At 52.2% G+C, this 18,126-nt stretch overlaps 8 protein-coding genes across 8 annotated transcripts; 5 read left to right on the top strand and 3 right to left on the bottom strand.

The window, feature by feature from the left end:
* Positions 1-290: 290 nt before the first annotated feature.
* On the top strand, positions 291-2,574 carry T069G_09575 (fungal zn(2)-Cys(6) binuclear cluster domain-containing protein; the record flags this gene model as incomplete). Its single annotated transcript, XM_056176785.1, has 5 exons — positions 291-544; positions 705-1,574; positions 1,632-1,666; positions 1,736-2,114; positions 2,190-2,574. 5 exons carry the CDS (start codon positions 291-293, stop codon positions 2,572-2,574), a joined length of 1,923 nt encoding a protein of 640 aa, XP_056025263.1.
* A 565-nt stretch (positions 2,575-3,139) lies between these two features.
* On the bottom strand, positions 3,140-5,671 carry T069G_09574 (RING-H2 zinc finger domain-containing protein; the record flags this gene model as incomplete). Its single annotated transcript, XM_056176784.1, has 5 exons — positions 3,140-4,047; positions 4,099-4,924; positions 4,973-5,086; positions 5,129-5,248; positions 5,300-5,671. 5 exons carry the CDS (start codon positions 5,669-5,671, stop codon positions 3,140-3,142), a joined length of 2,340 nt encoding a protein of 779 aa, XP_056025262.1.
* Positions 5,672-6,320: 649 nt separating this feature from the next.
* T069G_09573 (heat shock factor binding protein 1 domain-containing protein) lies at positions 6,321-6,648 on the top strand (the record flags this gene model as incomplete). The annotated part of the gene is made up of 2 exons (XM_056176783.1): positions 6,321-6,362; positions 6,538-6,648. The coding sequence occupies 2 exons, from the start codon at positions 6,321-6,323 to the stop codon at positions 6,646-6,648; spliced, it is 153 nt and encodes a 50-aa protein (XP_056025261.1).
* A 442-nt stretch (positions 6,649-7,090) lies between these two features.
* On the bottom strand, positions 7,091-8,253 carry T069G_09572 (thioredoxin domain-containing protein; the record flags this gene model as incomplete). The annotated part of the gene is made up of 2 exons (XM_056176782.1): positions 7,091-7,677; positions 7,743-8,253. The coding sequence occupies 2 exons, from the start codon at positions 8,251-8,253 to the stop codon at positions 7,091-7,093; spliced, it is 1,098 nt and encodes a 365-aa protein (XP_056025260.1).
* A 550-nt stretch (positions 8,254-8,803) lies between these two features.
* T069G_09571 (ribosomal protein s14p/S29e domain-containing protein) lies at positions 8,804-9,262 on the top strand (the record flags this gene model as incomplete). Its single annotated transcript, XM_056176781.1, has 2 exons — positions 8,804-8,865; positions 9,028-9,262. 2 exons carry the CDS (start codon positions 8,804-8,806, stop codon positions 9,260-9,262), a joined length of 297 nt encoding a protein of 98 aa, XP_056025259.1.
* Positions 9,263-10,043: 781 nt separating this feature from the next.
* Positions 10,044-11,518, bottom strand: T069G_09570 (elongation factor tu GTP binding domain-containing protein; the record flags this gene model as incomplete). Its single annotated transcript, XM_056176780.1, has 3 exons — positions 10,044-11,177; positions 11,250-11,278; positions 11,341-11,518. The coding sequence occupies 3 exons, from the start codon at positions 11,516-11,518 to the stop codon at positions 10,044-10,046; spliced, it is 1,341 nt and encodes a 446-aa protein (XP_056025258.1).
* Positions 11,519-12,563: 1,045 nt separating this feature from the next.
* Positions 12,564-13,052, top strand: T069G_09569 (protein trafficking PGA2 domain-containing protein; the record flags this gene model as incomplete). Its single annotated transcript, XM_056176779.1, has 1 exon — positions 12,564-13,052. The coding sequence occupies one exon, from the start codon at positions 12,564-12,566 to the stop codon at positions 13,050-13,052; it is 489 nt and encodes a 162-aa protein (XP_056025257.1).
* Positions 13,053-14,869: 1,817 nt separating this feature from the next.
* Positions 14,870-17,586, top strand: T069G_09568 (uncharacterized protein; the record flags this gene model as incomplete). Its single annotated transcript, XM_056176778.1, has 3 exons — positions 14,870-14,946; positions 15,024-16,518; positions 16,582-17,586. 3 exons carry the CDS (start codon positions 14,870-14,872, stop codon positions 17,584-17,586), a joined length of 2,577 nt encoding a protein of 858 aa, XP_056025256.1.
* Positions 17,587-18,126: the final 540 nt, after the last annotated feature.

Below are 18,126 nucleotides of genomic sequence, written 5' to 3'. Positions count from 1 at the left end.
TCTACGGGCTAGGTAGCTTCGCTACGACGGCAGCTACGACCTGCTAGGCGCATAGCTTCCCGTCAATTGACCTATACTGATAAGAGTGGTCGCCTCCCCGTTCTACAAATCCCCGCCATACGTTCCCCCGAATCTTCAATACTTTATTTTTTGCTTCTTCTTCTTCTTCTTCTCTTTGCCTCTATTTTGCGAACCGGGCGCAGATTCTACTGCCTGTATGACGCTTCGTTAGCTGTACAATCCCCAGCAGCGTGGGCTCTCTCTCACCTTCCTCTCTCTCCATCCTTGCCATGGCTGCTCCTGGCCCCGGGCCGGCGGCTACGGTCTCGGCTGAGAACTCATACCAAACTCCAGCTGCGACTCCAACGGGCTCTCCCGATCCTGACGGCATGGAGCCATCGTCGTCTTCGAGTAGCATTGGCTTGTCCATGGCTTCAGCCATTGGCCGCGACAATGGCAGTGCTAGCGGCAGTGGTAGCGAGGCGCCTAAAAAGCGAAATCGACGAAGCAATCCCAAGGTCAAGACGGGATGCTTGAATTGCAAGTAAGGACATTCGAATTTTAACGTAGCCATGGAGTGTATAACCTCTTATTATGATGCCGACTATGATAATCCTTCTGCTTCTCCTTCCCCACTGCTCTCTCCTCTCCTCACACCCCTAGCACCTCATCTCGGGCAAACTGCTGACAAGCTCCGTCTACAGACAGCGGCGCATCAAGTGCGATGAGATGCGTCCGGCTTGCTCGCAGTGCGTCCGTAGCAAGAAGGAATGCACTGGCTATCCGGCACCTAGCCGCGGAACCAGGGCTGCCCTTGACGTCCGCATTGCTCCAAAGCCTTTGGTTGCCGCATCGGCTGGGTTCCAACATCTGCAGCCAGCGCCAAGCACTATTGCGAGCGCTTCAACTTCAACCACTGCCAGCCTTTTGCTCACAGGTCACACCATTATGCTCCCACCTCGGCGTGTCAACCGTCGCAAACGGCAGACCAAACCTCTCGCCTCCAATGCCACCATGCCTTTCGTCTATGAGCCATCTCACAACTTGGCATTGATGCATACTGAAAGTCTGTACTTTGATCTTTTCCGAGTCCAGACGGCCTCAGAGTTGTCTGGATACTTTGATTCGACCTTTTGGACACAGCGCGTTCTACAGGAATGCCACTTCGAACCGTCCATTCGACACGCCGTCGTGGCTCTTGGTGCCTTGTATAAGACGCTTGAACAGTCTTGCGAACCGGACTCGACACCGCTACCGGGTGCTATGAGCCGGTTGGACTCGGTCATGTGTCATTGGCAGGTTGCCGTTAGGAAATATTCGGAAGCCTGCAATGCCATGCTGCATCTCAGCGGTAACAAGCTGGCAACCAACAAGACCCGTCTGATGGCCAGCGTCTTGTTGGCCTGTTTTGACTCCTTTATTGGTGATCATCGGCAGGCCATTGTCCAAATTCAAACGGGATTGGGGCTCCTGGCTCGGATTCAATATGATCGGACGCAAGCCCCTCAGTCCAATGAACGGGTTGAAGAGGACCTGCTAATCATTTTCACACGATTGGCAATTCAGGCCAAATCGTACGACATGGCTTTCCATTTTCCCCATCCATATGTGATTCAACTGGGCCCTCAGAGCTTACAAGACCCATCCTCACCCCTCTCGGATATGGGTTCACCTCAGCCGTCCAGGCTCATACCCCATCAATTTTCATCTTTACGAGAAGCTCGCCTGGCTTCAGATCAGCTCTGCGAGATGTTGCTGCGATTCATCGAACACTTACAGCATGCTAAAAAAGAACCTTCTTACACTTTACCTCCATCCTGGAGGCAATTAGGTGCCACATTTCAGGGCCAAATTGACTCGTGGTCAGAGGCTTTTGAACCCATCTTCCAATCACGGCTGCAACCTGGCATGAATCTCTTGGAGAAATCCGGCATAGCAGCCTTGAAAATGTTTCAGATCAACACAAATGTCATATTCTTGACGATCTTCTGCGATGCTGAGGTTCAGTTTGATGGTTTCCTCCCCCATTTCAAGGCCATTGTCAGTCTAGGCTGGGAGGTAGTTGGCGATGACGAGAAGCGAGCGGCTACCGAGCGATGCCCCGATCCACAGAGGTGCAAGCAGCAACACAGCACACCACTGCCTGCGTTTAGGGCAGGAAAATACACAGCTCATCATATCAAGCCCAGCTTCTCCGCAGACCTTGGGATTGTACCGCCGCTCTTTGTCGTGGCTACTAAATGTAGAGAGCCGAACGTCAGGCGAGAAGCAATCCAACTTTTGAGGAGCAGCGCTCGGCGAGAAGGCATGTGGGACAGCGAGCTGACTGCCAACATTGCTCAATGGATTATGGAGGTGGAAGAGTCCGAGAATCCTTTTCCTGAGATGAATCTTCCTGGTGGGCCAACACAGGCTGTTCTTCCAAGCCGAGCGATTCCAGAGGAAAAGAGGATCATGGTTCAATCTGTTGATTTTGATTTACGGGAGAGATTCGCTCAGCTCACTGTGGGATCTCGAGATTTGCGTCAGGGGATGAAGGACCGACGACACAAAGCGACCCGAATCACATGGTGAAGACCACGCATGCGCCCCTCTTTGCTCACGCCTTTTTACTATTCTTTTTTGCGATTTCTTTGCTATGCCAACAAGTTATGACTATTTATGTCAAAGTTCTTTGGGGGAGTATCGGTCATGCTGTTTTGGATTGTCTGGGTAAAGACGTAATGATGATGAGTGGTAATGTTACTATGAGGACCATGAGCTATATTTCTTTTCTCCTATGTCTTCTTATGTCTTGGTTTTTTTTTTTTCAGTTTGGTTTTTGGTTGAGCTGCATGATCAAGGCGAATATCTGCTCTTTATTTACTGATCCATCTTTTTCATATATGGCGAGTCTCGGAGGTTGAAAACAGAGATATGAGCTCACGCAACAGGATTCAAGGTTGATGCACATAGGAAGCAGCATGATTTCTTATACAAGTGCTGGGTATTCTATCGAAAAGAGGATTAAAGTAGTATTAATATACCGGCAATGTTTTTTCCCCCTCTGGCGCCATGAAGAAAATCCAATCACGCTCTCGTGTTACTTCACGTTCCGCTGTTGTACAAAATAGGTCACCGGTTTTACGCTTGTCCAAATCTAAATGGGCGGCAGATCCTCCCTGCATATCGGGCATTGCAGCCGGAACTTCATCCAGCTCTCCAGACAAGGGGTGTGGAAGATGTGGCGGCAAGGGGTCACCATGTACATCCTCCTGGAAAACACCCCCGTCACGCTCATGTCTTCTTCTCCGGCCTTGACGACGGGGACCTCGAGCACCTCGCGGCAGATGGCGCAGTCGATAGCTCGCGTGGTGCCGTCGCCAGGACGAGTTTTATCTCTATCCTCGCTGCTGCGTCTGCGATCACGACCCGGGCTGTCCTCGGCACCGAGACCAATAGGTAGGCCCCCGGCCTCGACATTGTCTTCTCTGAGGACGGGGTGATAGTCCCACGCATCAGGCATCCAGCCCTTAGGTATGCCGAATCGAGGCCCTACGGCATCTTGCGTCGCAAGCACAAAGATCTGCAGCCAGACCCAAAGACCAAGCAGGGCAAAAGCACGTGGTTCGGTCCTTGTGAGGAGGAAGTTGTCCGGCTTGAGCCAAAAGTATGCCAGTGGAAGCAGCCGGAGGAGGGACTGGCCGATGACAAACTGCCACTTGAGGGCGCGGCGGCAATTGCGGATGATATTGCGATATATCTGGGGGATCCACATGGAAAGATAGACAAAGGCGCAGATGTTGAGGAACCATGAGCGCGCCGTCATGTACCATGCTATGGATGAGACGCTGATGAACATAACAAGAGCACCCACGAGGACAAATCGGCCCATAAGCGATTGAAACGTCGCAGTTTGCGTAGGCGGTACAATTGGCCTCGCAGCAGCTGGAAGTGCGCCAGGCACGGCTGAAGCGCCATCCGCGATGCTGGCAGCTGCACCTACGTTGGCAGCGGCCGGATTGCCGAGGCCACGCCCTGCCGTTACCGGCCCGGGAAGGATTGGGCCTGTTGCCGTGCCCGTGCGATTTGGCGTTAGCGGTGCTGATGAGGCCGTACTGGCCGATTCGCTGTTTGGACTAGCTGTGCCTTGGGGCCCTTCACGACGAGCTCGAGGCTGTGGTGTTTGAACCTCGTGAATCTTAGCCAGTAGGCTGCCCCCTATGGTCATAGACATAAAAGACGCAAACGTGAGCGTCAGGGTCGGTAAGAAGGTATACTGAGCCGTAGCAACCCACGACGCCGCCGCGCTGAAAGTCATGCCATCGGCGATGAGCATCATACTAATTGTCCAAAAGCTGGCACGACCAAGAGTAGACGGGGTATACGTCTCCTTCATCTGGCCCTTGAGCAAGATGACCTGGCCAAACATCATCACCGCGTATGCGAGCAGCCAATGGTTGATGCTGCTGATCTGGACCTCAAATTTCACGCCGAGGAGGTGGTCGGCCTCGCTCCGAGGGTAATCCGGAGGCCCCTTTGACTCCATGAAGAGGCCGCAGTCAGGTGAGTATATCACTGCCGACATTTGGAGCTTCGGGATGTGCTTGATGGGCGCACCGAGTGGAGATTCCAGCTCTGACTCGATGGCTTGCAACATCTCTGCCATGTTCTCTCCCTTGGGAATGGCAGACCCGAGGCCCAGGCTCTGTCTGCTTGGAGGATGGGTTTGAAGATACATGACATATTCGCAATGTGGGGAGGGATGTCGGGTGTGGAGAGGGCTCTCAAAGTTGGATTTCCATGGTATGCTCTGGTCGGAATAGATGTTCTTCTCCTTGGTAGCTATAGTGTGCTCGAGGGATTCGTTCAGAAACCGCTGGCTGGACTGGAAATAGTCGGGCCCAGGCGTCAGATGCGGTAGCCCAAAGACGCCATCGAATTTCTCGCTCGTTGTCGTCATCATGATAACTCCTTGTCGTGGCCAATGTACCCCGAAAAGAACCATTTCCCAGCTCAGTCCTGATCCCTCTGTGTCTTCAAAAGTCACCACGGCCTTAACATTGCGTATCAAGCCTCCAGAGAGGGGAGCATCGGCCGTGGAGAGCTGCTCGTATTCGGCCACCGTCTCGTTGCCCGTCAGTCGTACCTGGATCCTGCCAGTACTGCCGGTTACGTTACGAGCCCAGTCAGTTTTATCTCCGATCCAATGCATAGAAGGCACGCTTTCGCTGAGGTTGTAGCTTTCGTATGTCCTCGGGATTGTCTCCTGGCGTCGCACCCACTGTCCCAGAAGAACCCCCGAAGCATTTGCCCATACCGGCTCCCCCTGTGCAACATCCCAGAGCTGCTCGCCGCCAACCGCTGGCATGGCATGGCGGCTGAGCTGCAGACCTCTTTCACGAAACCGGCCCAGGTCCTGCCACGACAAGTGGTCTTTCTCTCGAAACCCCGTCAGGTTGACATATTTGGGGCTCGCGTGATCGCCATCGCCCTCTTCCACCAGGGGAGCAAAATCCCCCCAGCGCGTCGTGTTCAGCACATCGAGGGATGCGCGATAGTGCTCAAGGCGTGAGACAACGAGATCCGACAACGCTATCGACTGGCTCTGGTACTCGCTGCCCGGCAGCATCCACCAGAGGATGAAGATGATGCCGAGGACCCTGTAGGCGGGGAGTTCCGGCAGTGGCATGCTGCCCAGCGCAGTGGTTGAGGCCGCGGAATCGGCTATGCCGCTATCATGATAATTTGTCGCAGATAATCCGAGGACAAGGATTGCTCGGAGTCGACTCGGCGCGGGTGCTGGGGATCGAAGCTCGCAGGGAAGATGGATAGTGTATGATGTAGAGTGTAGATGTCGTCAACCAACAAGCTGGAGGTAGACTACGAAGTGACGAAAGGTCAGCGAGACCCGAAAGCTCCCTCGAAATGAAACACAGCGCGGCGCTAGCTTGTGGCGGGGCACCGAGCTTACAGGGGACGCCTGCAGCGATTGATGCCGCTACGGGGCCACTGAAGCCCGCTGTCACAAAGCCCCCGTTTTAGGGCCAGCACGCTAAAGCCAGTCTCCGCCTAGCACGACTTTCGGAGAGCAAACGGAGGGGCCCAGCATGTACTCGTGCTCTTCATTCCTGTGAGCAAACTCTCCCCCTTTCCTTGGAAGTCAAACTCGAACTGAAACAGGCCGACACAGAGACACTTCGGATATATAAGCGGCATCATAGCCCCCCGCAGCTTCGAGGGAGGGGAATTCAGCAGCTCGTCTTTTACGTGACTCTCGCCACTGCCCGCCGAAAAAAATCAACAATCATACGCATCGTTTCATCTCATCTCACGTCAACATGGCATCAAATCGTGACTCTATCGCCTCTAACCCGGCGCCTGTATGTCTGCTCTACATTTTACCACTTGCATTATATGGGGGACTACGAGCCAGCCTGAATCATTTGCAATCACGCATTTGCTTTCAGCGGCTATACGAAGCCTCGAGAATGCCACCACATCTGCTACCAGATGATCCAGCTACAATCATGGAACAAACTAACCAAGATTAAGCAGGCCAACGAGGACAGCAGCGCCGATGTTACAGCCGCTGTTGAAGACCTCTTGAATTCCCTATCCAACAAATTTGCTGGGGTCTCATCCGAGATATTCGCCAAGAGTGAGTAGCCACTGCGGCGGAAAGGTTAAAGTAAAGTGCCTTCACTCATATTAACATGATGCAAGTGGACGAAATGTCTCGCAGGCTCGATAACCTTGAAGCGGCACTATTAGAAAGCAAAACCAAAGAAGCAAGCTCCGCACCCAAAACTTCATGATGGAAAGAAATAGGATATAAATTGAGTTACGCAAAGCTCATTTAGGGATCAGAGCCCGTCAAAAAGGTACGGAGTTTTGGGAGGAATTGGTTGGTTATTGTAGCTTCATCATGATGCATTTGTCTTGATAGCTGTATACTCAGGGTTCATACAATTTAAGATGCTTTCATCGCTTGAGAGTAGACAAATGTTTTCTTTCTTTCTTTCTTTCTTTCTCTCTCTCTCTCTGTTTTACTCTTTCACTCTCTATCTTTCTCGACCTCTCTCAACAATGTCCAAGTGGTTTATTTGGCTTACAGCTCATCTCTCTCATCCTTGGGGGTAAACTTGTTGAGGACGTTGACTTTGACCTTAAGCTCATCCCGCTTACCACTGGCAAGGCCACCCTTGGCCAAGATGCCCCGGAGTCTGGTGAGCTCTTTGTTGACAAACTTGGCATCCTTGTTCAGCTTGTCAAACACGCGGACGTAGTACTCGGCGAATTTGGCCTCTGCGGTGCCCTTGAGCTCGGCAACACCCTTCTTGATCTCACTAACGGCCTCGGTCAGGGAAAGACCACCGAGGAACTTGCTCACGATGGTATCCAGAGGAGCAACAGTGCCAGCAACGTCGCTCAGCTCGCCACCCTCGGTGCGGAAAGTGCCGGCCTTCTCGTTGACAAACTTGAGGATATCGCTCTCAGATCGGCCGCCCTCGTAATCAGTAGGCTTCTTGCTGCCGGCGGGGAACCAGTAGATGGTGGGGTAGCCAGTGATGCCGAATTCTTCCGCAACGGCCTTGCTGTCAGCGCCCTCGGCATCGACCTTGGCAATCACAACGTTCTCATCACCAGCAAAGTCGTGGGCAACCTTCTCCCAGGTAGGAGCCAAGTTCTTGCAGTCTAGATGAAGCAGCACCAGTAAATACCAAACGTCACTTGATCAAGGGGTCAGGGACTGCACTTACGGCCACACCAGGGAGCAGTGAAAGCAACCAGCACGTTCTTGTCGCTTCCAACCGTCTCATGGAAGCTCTTGTTGTTGAGCATAGCAACACTGCTGGGCAGCTCACCCTTCTTCTTGGGCTTGATACCAGTCTTCTCAGTGATGAAGGCAGTCAGGCTGTCCAAATCACGGCCCGACTTGTACTCCTGCGGCTCCTTGCTCTTGCCATCGAAGAACTTCAACGTGGGGAATCCCTGGATACCAAATCGCTTTCCGAGATCCCGCTCGGAGTCGGCATCGACCTTGGCGATCTGGACCTTGTCCTTGGCAAACTCGTAGACCTGGGCCAACTCCTCGTACACGGGAGCAAGGTTCTTGCAGTGGCCACACCAAGGAGCAAAGAACTCGACAAGCGTGGGCTTTCCGGAGAAGACGAGCTTGTCAAAGTTGGAGGGAATCAGGTCGATAACGGCCGATTTGGCAGCCACCGAGCTGGCCAGGACGGCCAGCACGAGGCTCTTGATCAGAACCATGACGTATTAGGCAAGGCAAGATCTAGTATGTGGATGTTGGATGGAAAAAGCGTGACCGGGTATCAACTGTAGTGGGAACGAAGTGCTATAATTGATGGGTAATTGCTATGACCAGCCAGAAACACCACTTATAACAAAACCACAGCGGCGAGTCACCTGAAATAGTGCTTTGAAATCAAGGGCATAAAAAGAGGACAGCTTGCTCCAAGTCCAGGTATGCGGTTGGCTCAGGCAAGGCGGGGAGCTCGGCCTGCGATTAGTGGGCTCACCTCACCGAGGGAGGCATTCGCCCCCAAGCCCCACTGGAGCTCCCTCGCCATTGTTTATCATTTTCCTTCAACGGTTTCACGTGAGGATAAGCGCATCACGGGAGTTTGCACGTGACACACGCAAATTCCCCCCTTTGCCCTTTGAGATTTGGTGGCCCGCTTCGGCCGGGGCTGACAACCCTCCAATCGGTTGAAGCATAGACCATAGCAAAATTCACACAAAATTTCAGCCCACTTCTGCCCTCGCGAAATCACCATCTTGCAACACCACAACCGCAATCATGTCCCACGAAAGCGTCTGGAACTCGCGCCCGCGAAACTACGGCAAGGGCTCTCGCCAATGGTATGACGCCCTGATGCTACCCTTTATTTTCTGAGCTTGGGTTGTTTTCCCCTTGCACGACTTCAAGCGAATGTCAAACTAGGAGGATGGAAATTGGGCGAATCGCGAACAAAATTGACAAAGAAGCCGACCGCTAACTGGATCTTGTTTTCTTCATTATAGCCGCGTCTGCAAGCACACTGCCGGTCTGGTCCGCAAGTACGACCTTAACCTGTGCCGTCAATGCTTCCGTGAGAAGGCCAAGGACATTGGTTTCCACAAGGTGAGCATCCAGAACCAACCGATAAGAGCTAGGGAGAAGGGGGAAACATACAAAGGGAATAGAGAAAAGGGAATCAAGGATACGATATTTGAGAAACAGCAGCTAACGTGTCTTCGTTTCTTGCAGTACCGATAAAGGAGTTGTATGGGGGCTTCCGAGGGGGGCAAGGGATTGACGGATGCGTGCTGCGTTTTTGATGGCCACACACAAAAAGCACTCGGAGGGCGGCCGCCTGGAACCGGAGTTTAATGGATGGCTTGGTTTTAAGGAAAGATCGTGCGTCTGACGAACATCCTCCGAGGATAGACGAATACCATTGCATTCGAAAAAAATTTCATACTGCGTCCCGCTCTGTTGGTGTGCTATTTCTTTATGCTGGGAGATGACGAGATGAAGACCTATGAATGCCATGGACTGAAAAGTTTTCTTTCTCTCTTGATTCACGCCGCAGCGCTCTCGTAGGCTGTCCAGTCGCAGTGACAGGCATCTATTTTGGCAATGCGGGATGCGTGCATTTATTGAGTGATTTGGTCCGCGACATTTCATCCTAGCCACCCCCTTTCATTGTCTCCCTAAATGCATCCCAAAGGCGAGGCGGTTCACATCTTTACAACCTGGAACCAGTAAATTAAGAAAAGGGGGTTTTATTTGCATTTCTATTTCTGCCCCCAACCCTCCCGTCTAAAGTACAACATATATCAAGACATTAAGGAAGAAGCAAAGCGGAGATTTTTTGTGCCCACTTCCTCCTACAACTTATACACGAGCTCAATTTGGCTCAAACGGGGGAACCTGTGACCAAGTTTTAACATGTACATTTCTTGGATGCATCCTGTCCAGTTTCCCAACCGTTTTTTATTTTGTTTTCCGTTCCAACAACTCCACGCTGTTCCAGGGTTGTTTTTAATCGTTACATTTACTGAATGATGCGGGTGACCAGACCAGTGGCCACGGTCCTGCCGCCCTCACGGATGTTGAATCGCTGACCGGCCTCAATAGCGTTGGGGTTGGTCAGGGTGACAACCATTTCGACGTTGTCACCGGGCATGACCATCTTGCCAGAAGCATCGGCGGTACCCTCAGGGAATGTCAGGTCGACAGACTCGTCAGAGGTACGCAGGTAGAGCTGGGGTCGGTAGTGCTCGTGGAAACCGGTGTGACGGCCACCTTCCTCCTTAGTGAGGACGTAGAGGGAGGCGAGGAACTGCTTGTGCGACTTGACGGTGCCGGGCTTGCAGACGACCATACCACGTCGAACATCCTCACGGCGAATACCACGGATGAGGAGACCGGAGTTGTCACCGGCCTGGGACTGCTCGCAAGACTTCTTGAAGGTCTCGATATCGGTAACCTTGGTCTTGATGGGATCGATGCCCTTGCCGACAAGCTCGACTTCCTCGTCACGCTTGAGGACACCGCGCTCGACACGGCCGGAAACGACAGTACCACGACCGGAGATGGAGAAGACATCCTCGACAGACATGAGGAAGGGCTTGTCAAGGTCACGCTCGGGGGTGGGAATCCACTCGTCGACAGCCTTGAGCAGCTCGTCAATCTTCGATTCACCAATCTCAGGCTTCTGGTTCTGGAGAGCCATCAGGGCAGAGCCCATGATGACGGGGGTCTCGTCTCCCTCAAAGCCGTAGGTGGTGAGAAGCTCACGCATCTCCATCTCGACGAGCTCCAGCATCTCAGGGTCATCAATGGCATCAACCTTGTTGACGAAGACGACAATCTTCTGGACACCGACCTGTCGGGCAAGGAGCAAGTGCTCACGGGTCTGGGGCATCTGACCGTCAGAGGCAGCAACAACAATGATGGCACCATCCATGTTGGCAGCACCAGTAATCATGTTCTTGATGTAATCGGCGTGACCAGGGCAGTCGACGTGGGAGTAGTGGCGGTTGTCTGTTGAGTACTCAATGTGGGCGGTAGAAATGGTGATACCTCGCTTTCGCTCCTCGGGAGCCTTGTCAATGGCGCCATACTCAAGGAAGTTGGCCAGGCCTTTCTCTGCCTGTCGCTTGGTGATGGCAGCAGAGAGAGTGGTCTATAGTTGCGGAAACTGGTCAATATAAAATCGCTTTGACATTGGTCTTGTAAGAGGCTGTAGTGAACTAACCTTTCCGTGATCGACGTGACCAATAGTACCTATAACAGAATCTCTATTAATACCAAATCTCTTCAACAATTCAAGCCAAAAGGTATCGTACCGATGTTCACGTGCGGCTTGGTTCGCTCGAAAACAGCGTATGTGCGAGCGATGTTGAGAACACCAGCGGCACTTCGGTTGTTCTTGAGCGCAGCCTGCAGCGGGTTGATGCTGCCGGCCTTGAGGCCATGCCGGGCCGTCCGCAGAAACGGGGCAATTGATCTGAATGCAGTCGACATGTTGCGCCGCTGGTATGAAATACACAATGCCGGTCGAAAGAAGAGAAGAGGAAGAAAAAAAAATATTTGGACGGTGGGGGAGGGGAAAATTGCACAGCGCCGGATCAGGCGTTCTGGGGTGAGTGCCGACGAAATTTTTGTGAGCTCACCAGCATTGAGAGCTTTTGCGCTATGCCGATTGGAAACATGCTGCCTTGCTGCCGTAGAAATAGCGTCACGTGATTGGTCACTGTACTTTTACACGTAAAGACGGCTAGATGGGTACCTATAAAATCATAATGCACAGAGACACAGCGTCTTCTACAATGAACCATTCATTGATGGTACAAATCGCATTTCAAAATCCATAGGCCAGGAAGTCTATTTGTTCTTTATAAGTAACTCAAGTTGCTGCTGACTTAGGACAGGGGGGCAATATAAAAAAGCGCGCAAGTGTCTACACGGCGACGCCGTAAAGACTCGGTTGCGGATGAGCGTTGCGGTCAGGAATTCTCGGAGGCCAGAGGACTTTTTATGAGTCGCCCAGTGAATGAAATTCAATTTTTTCGAAACGCAAGCAATGAATCACAATATGGTAAAATTTAAAAGCTCAATTATCAATTATCGCTGCATTTACTCGTTTTCTCAATTCCGCCTTTGTAGTCGCATCTACGAGAAGCCATTACTATTGTACGGCCTCTAAATGGCGCTCCATCGGGCCAATCGGGCCCGCCAGGTCCAACCGGCAGCCTCGGAGAAATAGTCCGGGGCACGCCGTCTTCACTAAGGATTTTGCCGTTGTCGGTGTCCAACAAAAACTTCCACCCGCCCTCTGGAAGTTTGCCTTTTGAACTCTCAACATAACTTCTCATTACCTACAAAAAGCTCGTCTTGCCTCATTCCTCTCGGAAAGCATATTCCTTATAGGCTACTAGAAGAGGCTGCCTTCACCTGTGCGACACACATACATCCCCTTGGATTAAAAATCCTCACCTACTGCAGTGAAGGCTCTGCATCTTTTCACCCTTCTGCATCCCTTTTATGAGAGCTACACACGCTTGATACTATGGACTCTCAATCACAGCAGCAGGACGGTGCCGGCCAGGCTACCCTGAATGCATTGGGCTCTGTTGTGTCCTCATTGTCCCAGTACGGCCAGAATGCCTCCAACAACCTGCAAAAGAGCTTTACCGACATATCAACACACGGCTGGCTTCGGCTCGTCATGATCGTCTGCACATACCTGCTGATACGGCCACACATCCTCAAATACTCTACCAAGCACGCTGTGAGGACGCTGGAAAAGCAGGATGAGCAGGACAAGGCTGCGGCCAAAGAAGCGGTGGCCAAAATGTCGCCCAATGAGCTGCGTGGCCTGAACGCCGGAGCAGAGATTGATGTGGATGCGGATGAACACGCCGATGGAACCAGTGCCGACTGGGGCTCCAAGGCACGAGTCAGGCAGAGGAAGATGCTGAGGAAGATGCTGGAAGCCGAGGAGAGACGACGATACGAGGAGGAATCTGACGAGGATATCCGGGACCTCCTGGAGTAAGCACGGGCAGACTTGACGGCTAAGCAAAACGACCACGGATATTATTAGCCCTGCGCATTTACTTCTGGAGGGCGACTTGTTGTACGAATGCCATACTGTCGAGGAACCATGATGGGGTTGTGCCTGGAAAACATTGGGTACTCAAAAAAGGCGGGCTGGATGGATGTGGCCAAGGTGGCCTTATCACGCATTACTTTTGCAACTGTTTATACCTAATTCACGCGCTATGATCTGATGAGAGTGGTGCAATAATAACGACGGACCTAATACGACAATTAATTAATACATATTTATACATGAGCAACATGGCGCCGTAGACATTGTTACTTTTGAATCGAGATGCTGTTCCGCGTATGGAGTTTTCCCGAGTAGGTAGGTCGCTTCCAATTCCCATAAGAGTATAGAGGCATATTATGCAGTAAGTGGCATTATGGAGACTTTGCCCGTCAAAGTAAACATTTGATAGCAACGCCTATTCAGCACCCCAACTTTGCTATCCAGCATCTCGTGTCGCAGATAATATCAAACACTAGGCAAATCTTATTATAGAGGTAGATCTATTTAACCAATTCCCATAAGAGTATACAAGCGCGAGTTTATGCAGTAGGTGTGGCATTGTTATGGAGACTTTGGCCATCCAAGTAAGCATTTGGATGAATTGCAAGTGCGCCTCCAAAAGAGCCTCACAGCAGAGCCCCACCGCAGCAATTCTTATACTTAGAGTGCGTTTGACTCGGCGGCCTCGCCACAGCACAACACAAGCAAGCTTCTTTCTGCCGTAGACAGCAGGTTTTGATGGCGGAATACATACGGACAAACCTGGCAATGTGTCAGATGGCCAGAGACATAACTTCGATGCTGATCACCGCTTGCACAGTGACCAGAGTTACCCTGTACGTCACCCTTGGTCACCTCACAGCGCATCGGCGAATAGAATGTCGGGCGGGGAAGTACACACAAGATAGAGGCCATCAGAGCCCTCGGCGTTCACAATTAGCACTCCAAGAGACGAACTAGGGCAAGCTACATGATTCGTCGATTTCCATGTGGCCAGCTTGGCGCATAATGATGTGGTGGTCCAAGGATGGGGGGACATCGACATCTGTGCAATGCTGGTCTCAGTTTCACAGCTGTTAGTTGTAGCAGGCGAGCCAACTCAATCGGCCACAGCTCAAGCCTTGACAGGCACCAGACACGGGACCAAGTTCTAGTTCTCCGCATCCAGCAAAACTCTCATTAACCCCCATGCACAGCCCTGTCAGATATACACGCACCTGAATCGGCGTTGATGGCTATTTAGGCATCTCGAGCTCTTTGGTAGGGCAAGGGTTGGGCACGAGTGGCAACAAGGTGCAAGGCTCAGGTACTTACAGGTACCCAGCAGGCAGTTATAGCACTCGGGACCCCTCAAAGCGGGCCGCCAGGCCGCTAGAATAAAACAGCCCAGACCCCACCACGATGTCATTTGATGGCCTCCAGCTCGGATCGTCTTAAAGCACGGCACCGCTGACGTCTGGTGGGTTTTCTGCCAAACCATCCTGACCATCGTCTTGCACCAAGATTTGCTGTTTACTCTCCAGAGGCACGCTGCTGTGGGTTTTCGACAGCTTGGCCTGCGGACCTCTGCCTCATCATTGGATCTCGATACGTGCTCCTGTCCAAGCTCCATCGCGGGCCCTGCAACGCTGCTCACATTGGGCCTCTGGCCGACCAATTTCGGCGCGTCGCATTCACGCCCTGGCCTGGCATCCAACAGAGCCTGTCGCTGGCCTCTTTACCCTGGGGATCTGGGATACAGCATCTAGCGACGGGTCAAAATGAGCAACTCCCTCGACATACATGACATGCTCCAGACGGGGTTCTTCACCACGTCTAGAGCTAAGCATGGCCATTCGTACGTGCTGCGCTGATCCATGGCTGCCTTCCTGCACCTCATTTGGAGACAAATAATGACCATGTAAATCTAAGCAGTGCATCCGTCGATTCTTCGACTCGCCCTGGGCGCCTATACGAGTCGACTGAGCCACCTGTATCTCGTGTAGCGCCTCGCTACTACGACGACATTCCCTATCGGCGCCGCTCACTGCTGCCCCCGCCCACTGTCGAGGATGAAGCTGAGTCAATCGCGAAAGAATTTGGCGGCCGCGTCGAAACTGTTGAGGAAGAAGAGCCCCAATCAAGAGGAGAAGTTGACCAGCAGCCACTCATGCTCGAAGTCCATGAGTATAACCCTGAACGCCGCTTTGTTATTGTACCAGGATCGGTCAAGCCGAGCACTTCAGAGAGTGCGTCTGATGACAGCGCATCTAGAGAAAAGCTTCGCCAGGAGAAGGAAAAGAAGAAGGAGAGGAAAAAAGCATCTGCGTCTCCTTCACCTGAGGCATATACGCGAAGAACCAACGAACCTGAAAAGAAGGACTCCGATCGCCTTGACGACGCTGCTCCAAGGCTAGAGAGACGTAAGAGCAGGCAAGATTTGCCTCGGCTGGAGACAGACATAGACGAGGACCGGGTACCAAGTCATCACCGAAGCAAATCTGCTGCTAGTGGCATCCGTCCAGAATTTTCTCAGTCGTATCGCAAGTATGGGGAGGACTATCTTTCGCCGCAGGTAACAAAGCATGGGTCGAGTGGTCGAGATAAGACATATCATGGATATGGCCAGCCGCCCACCCAGAGTAGCGTCAGTCTGGGAGATTCAAAGGACAAGAGGCGGGACGACGACAAGTACCATCGACGAAGCGCAACAGTGTCGGCAGAGAGGCCAAACTCAAGCTTCGAACCATTCCGAAGACCTGCCTCGAACGACCGCGTCAACGGACCTCGGCCTCTAGATGGTAACCGACCACCACGGGATGATTTGAGAGAAGGGACCTATGCGGCCTACAAGCCAGCCCCCGTCGAAAACTTGAGAGCTCCGTCCCCATCCAAGCTTAAAGACCAAAATTCTCCGCGGGATGAAGCCTTCAGTACGTCTTATAGAAGAGAAAACCCCGTCATCATTGACGACGACCGCGCGTCCATTGCATCGTCGCGCAGAGGCGATGCAAGCGGCCAAAACTCTCGCTCTCCGTCAAGAGTTCCTACCATGCCCATAGCGCCAGCCGAGCCGCCAGAGGACTGGGCACCGAACCGTCGGGTTTCCACTACCTTTCCAATCAGCCGCGACAAGACTACACTAGAGAATCGTACTCCCCCGACGATTTATCTTCCTTATCCGGATGATGATGATGCCATCGTTGCTTGGCCAGAGACATCCGCAGAGGACGATGATATGCGGCAGTCACAAACGATCAGCGCGTCATCCGTCTTGATGCCACCCATCCCTCAAGTTGACGACGAGCTTATCGCACCGGATGACAAGTCTATTAGATCACCGACCCCCAAAGAGCCATCTGTGGTGACGAAGCCTTGGCAGCCTCCCCCCTTTGACCCTACCAAATCTGGGGTACGTCCGGACCAAACAGTTGGGTCATACCGGCGTTATTCTGAGTCGAAAGATCACGAAGGGCAATCTGATCTTCCAAAGATACCAGAATGCAAGCGCACGGTGGCGGTGGCAGGCAAGATGGATTGGCTTACGCTTCCCCGGACGGATTTCAACATCTGCCCCGATTGCTACGGTACCGTGTTTGCAGAAACCCAGTTTCGAACTCACTTTCACCCAGTGTTGCGGTCGACTAGTACCCCAATTGCATGCGATTTCGGATCATCCCCGTGGTATCGGATCGCCTGGCTACTCACGCTGAAACACAAAGTGCCAGACCTGCAATTGTTTCATGCTCTGGCAAACGTCATGATGGAGTCTCGCGATTATCCGTGCCCCCTGGAACGAAAGGTAACCCGAGTCTGGTATTCTGTCAAAGACCCCTACACGAGGCGGCCAGTGCCCGAGTTTGCGGTATGCTACCAATGCGCGAAGACGGTGGAGACCTTGTTTCCAAACCTCACCGGCGTTTTCATCCCGCTCGATTCTCGAGGCGAGCCCACACGAAACGTGTGCTCTCTTCACTTCACGCCCCAGAGAAAGCAGTTTGTACTCTTCTTTGACGCATTTGAGACAACGTCCGACAAGGGCTATGTGACCAACCGAAAGCCAGACATCGGCGATTTGTCCATGATGCTTACACGGCTGAGCACTCTGAATGAGTGTCGCGAAGACCGCCGGGTGAGCGATGGATACTGGTACGTCATGGAGTATCTACCGGATTTCACCGTTTGTGGAGAATGCTACGAAGATGTTGTTCGGCCTCAGCGCACAGAGGACAACGTGATTGCTCAAAACTTTTACCAGAAGCCCACGAAGCTGCCTGTTGCAACTTGCCAGCTCTACTCTCCTAGGATGAGAGAAGTTTTCAAGAGGGCCTGTAGGAATAAGGACCCCGAATATCTTGAGGGGAAAGTTCGAGAGAGATTGAAGATTGAGAAGGACGTACACAACAAGTTTCTCGGTCTCGTCAAAGATAAGCGCAATACCGCATGGACGGATGAACAGATTGACAAGCTGAGTAGGGAGTGGAGGAGATGGGAATAAACGGACAGGCAAAACTCCTTTCTTTTTCTTTTTCTATTTTGGGTACTTGATGCACCTAGACATGCATAGCGAGATTCATATTACGAAGATGCCATGTATAGAGTAGCACCGAACATGATAACGATATGATATGATGACCATAGATTACAATAAATCTTCGCTTGGATCTTGAAGCTTGCAACTCTTTGACGAAGCTTGTGACGACATTACTGTAGAAGCGTCTCTTTGCCTTACTAAGCCGACGCACACACCCAATAAGGCATAGACCAGGTCCCGCTTAGATTTTGGATGTCAGGGATAGAGTCACGTGAAACACAATTCAACTCGCTAAGGTACGTACCCCACCACTTAGGGTCTCCGCCCACCAAAAATCCGTGGAAGGAAAATTCAGGTGAAATTTATCGCGGGTCCGCCAGAAACTTTCCATCCCCATCGCCAAATTCGACGCCCCGACGACCACGGTATGTTACGCTTTTACGCCTGACCCTGGAAACACATTTGGCCTCTCTTCGAAATTGCTAACGCTCATCCCCTCCATTA

Source organism: Trichoderma breve, chromosome 6, assembly GCF_028502605.1.
Source record: "Trichoderma breve strain T069 chromosome 6, whole genome shotgun sequence".
NCBI classification, from domain to species: domain Eukaryota; kingdom Fungi; phylum Ascomycota; class Sordariomycetes; order Hypocreales; family Hypocreaceae; genus Trichoderma; species Trichoderma breve.
The sequence above is the reverse complement of the archived record's forward strand: the minus strand, read 5'-3'. Positions and strand labels throughout refer to the sequence as shown.